The 2,791-nt window shown below is 39.8% G+C and overlaps 1 protein-coding gene across 1 annotated transcript; it reads left to right on the top strand.

The window, feature by feature from the left end:
• The first annotated feature begins 471 nt into the window (after positions 1 to 471).
• LOC113295856 (putative nuclease HARBI1) lies at positions 472 to 2,003 on the top strand. Its single transcript, XM_026544185.1, has 3 exons — positions 472 to 805; positions 1,391 to 1,737; positions 1,938 to 2,003. The coding sequence occupies exons 1-3, from the start codon at positions 472 to 474 to the stop codon at positions 2,001 to 2,003; spliced, it is 747 nt and encodes a 248-aa protein (XP_026399970.1).
• The last annotated feature ends 788 nt before the right edge of the window (positions 2,004 to 2,791 follow it).

Here is a 2,791-nt window from a genome sequence, read left to right as displayed (position 1 = left end):
AATATTTTGATGAGTTAATGATTATTGTTTGGGTTTATGAGGTAGTTAGGGTTTGTATTGAAATTGATTTTCTTTCATCTACTTGGTCTTTTCAGGAAAATGAAAACGCTATTATCTCAACTAGTAGTTTTATGCTTGTTAGTGAAGAAACTTAAGAAGGCTAAACGGCGTGTACGCCCAAAGTACAAGAAGTCAATTTTAACGGGAAAGGCTTTCACCCAAGACCTGTTAGATGGAAATCCGAGGAATATGTACAACCTATTGAGAATGAGTAAGGTTCCTTTTACCCTATTATGCAATGAGTTCCGAGCCAAAGGACTTTTAGAGGATAGTAAATATATAGAAGTAGAGGAGAAGATGGCAATGTTCTTATATACAATTGGGCACAACTGTAGGAATCGTGTAATTTTGTATCACTTTCAACATTCGGGTGAAACGGTTAGTAAGTATTTTCATGAAGTGTTGGCTGCTATGAAGATTTGGGCTGAAGTTTTAGTTCCTCCGTCTAATGTATTTGACAAGCCAGCTATAACTAAAAGGCATAAACGTCTCAGAGAAGGTGCTTTTAAAGGTGCTGTTGGTGCATTGGATGGCACTCTAATTAGTGCGAGCATTCCAGTCGAGAAGCAAATACCGTATAGAGGAAGGGGAAGAGGAGAATGTACCCAAAACGTGCTTGCGATATGTGATTGGGATATGTACTTTTTGTATGTAGTGGTTGGATGGGAAGGCACTGCTCATGACTCGAGAGTGTTGACCGAGGCAGTGCGTGATCCATATTTCAAGTTTCCTTTACCTCCACCAGGTAATATCTCTATTTTAAGTCCCATTTTTCTGCATTGGGTTTGTTTTCTTTACTCAATTTTATTTAGATTCTTGTGCACTGCGTTCTTATATACCGAACTCTACTTAGGAATTAGGATATATGCTCTACTCTGTTTTTGCTCGCCTAAACTTTCTGTCATGCTGGCGTCCTCGCGTCTCATGCCTTATGACTTGTCCTCAGTTAGCCCCACTTGCGCCAAAAGCTATATATACTGTATGTGAGATCTCCCGTATGAATCCAGCATTTGCTTCTTCATCTTCTTCTATTTTTTCTTTTCTTTTTTTTTTAAAGTTTTTGACGGTCCCTCGTGTTAATCACTGTAGTAACTTATGGTCATCAGTAGGTTCTTAGTTTACACCTAATATTTTATTAAGGTAACATATTAAAGCGTGAGACAGTAATCATAGTAGTGATTAGCTCTGTGCCTACCCTCCTTAATAGCAGAGAGGCGCCCGGTTTCTTTGTCAGATGAGGATGTGATTAGAGTTTGGACTAGCATATATGTTACATCTTGCTGCAGTTTCATCAGCATGACTTCATAATGTTTTTGTTGAAAATTTGCAGACAAATACTATCTATGTGATGCTGCGTACTCTCATACACAAGGGTTTATGTGTCCGTATCGCAACATAAGGTATTGGATAGGTGATTACCGAAGAGTTCCTCCAACGGCAAAAGAGGAGAAGTTTAATCAAGCCCATGCTCGATTGAGGAATGTGATTGAGAGAGCATTCGGGGTATTGAAAGTAAGATTTCCCGTCTTAAGTAAAATGCCTTCTTACTCATTTGAGACTCAAAGAGATATCGTTATTGCTTGCATGTCAATACATAACTTTCTACGTCGTAATGCATTGGATGATTGGCTATTTAAAGAATATGAGAATGAGACATTTGATATGAATGAGACACAGGTGAAAGTCGAAGTGGAAGCGGAAACGGAAGAAAATGCACCTCGTCTATTTGGACGACAAGAACAGATATATATGAACAACTTACGTGATGAGATAGCTAGTCTCCTTTAGATTTTGTTTCTTCTTTTATGTTTGTAGGACTTTAATCTTTAGATTTTATTGTTTTATGATGTTTAATATGTTTAATTCCATCAAAAAAGGGAAGTTGTTTAGACTGGAATGGAACAATTTGTGATGTTTCAGTAGTGATAAATGTTATGGTTTGAAATGTGCACAAGGGCATTTTCTGTCCAAAAAAATCCAGTCAGCTGAGTCAGGTCTGACTCACAAAACAAACATATTTTCTGACTCAGACCTTAGTGAGTCAGATCCAGATGAGTCAGGTAATTTCACTCAGATCCAGACGACTCAGATCCAGATGACTCAGATGAGTCAGCTGCAAACAAACAAGGTGTTAGTTTCTGTCCGTTTCGTGAACGCTGCCAACATCCCTCATTTCTCGTCTAGCCACAGGCCACTCTGTCTGGTTGTAAACAACTCAGCCGATCACCACCAGCAACCAGTTCAGCCAACATACAATAGTCTTCGTCTTCCAACCAATAACGACAACAACAGCATCATCGAAACATCATACCAGCTTGAGACAAAACCCAAGATCTGTTGATGCTAAAATCCGTCACAAAGAGCTGCCGTAGCGAAAACCATCTTACCTTCCTAACTAAACTGATTGCACGCAATTCAATCTCCAACTGCAGCCAGCACAACTAACACACACACATCCACACTAACGTTCATGATCAATCTCAGACCCTGGAAAATACCCACAGATCCATTCTCGTTGCTGCTGTGTCGATCTCCATTACCAGCACCTGAGAAATCGACATTCCCATCAACAGCAGAACCCAACTCTTCTCAGTCATTTCCTTCCAAACTCCGGCCACGGCTAGCATTACGTTTCTTCCATGTCCGAGCTCTCCATCTCACGTCTTTAAGTATCTCCGTAGCTGTTCCAACTTCCAATAATGATAGGCTCCTCCAAAGACTGCAACTAACT

This window comes from Papaver somniferum, chromosome 7 (genome assembly GCF_003573695.1).
Source record: "Papaver somniferum cultivar HN1 chromosome 7, ASM357369v1, whole genome shotgun sequence".
NCBI classification, from domain to species: Eukaryota; Viridiplantae; Streptophyta; class Magnoliopsida; order Ranunculales; family Papaveraceae; genus Papaver; species Papaver somniferum.
The sequence above is the reverse complement of the archived record's forward strand: the minus strand, read 5'-3'. Positions and strand labels throughout refer to the sequence as shown.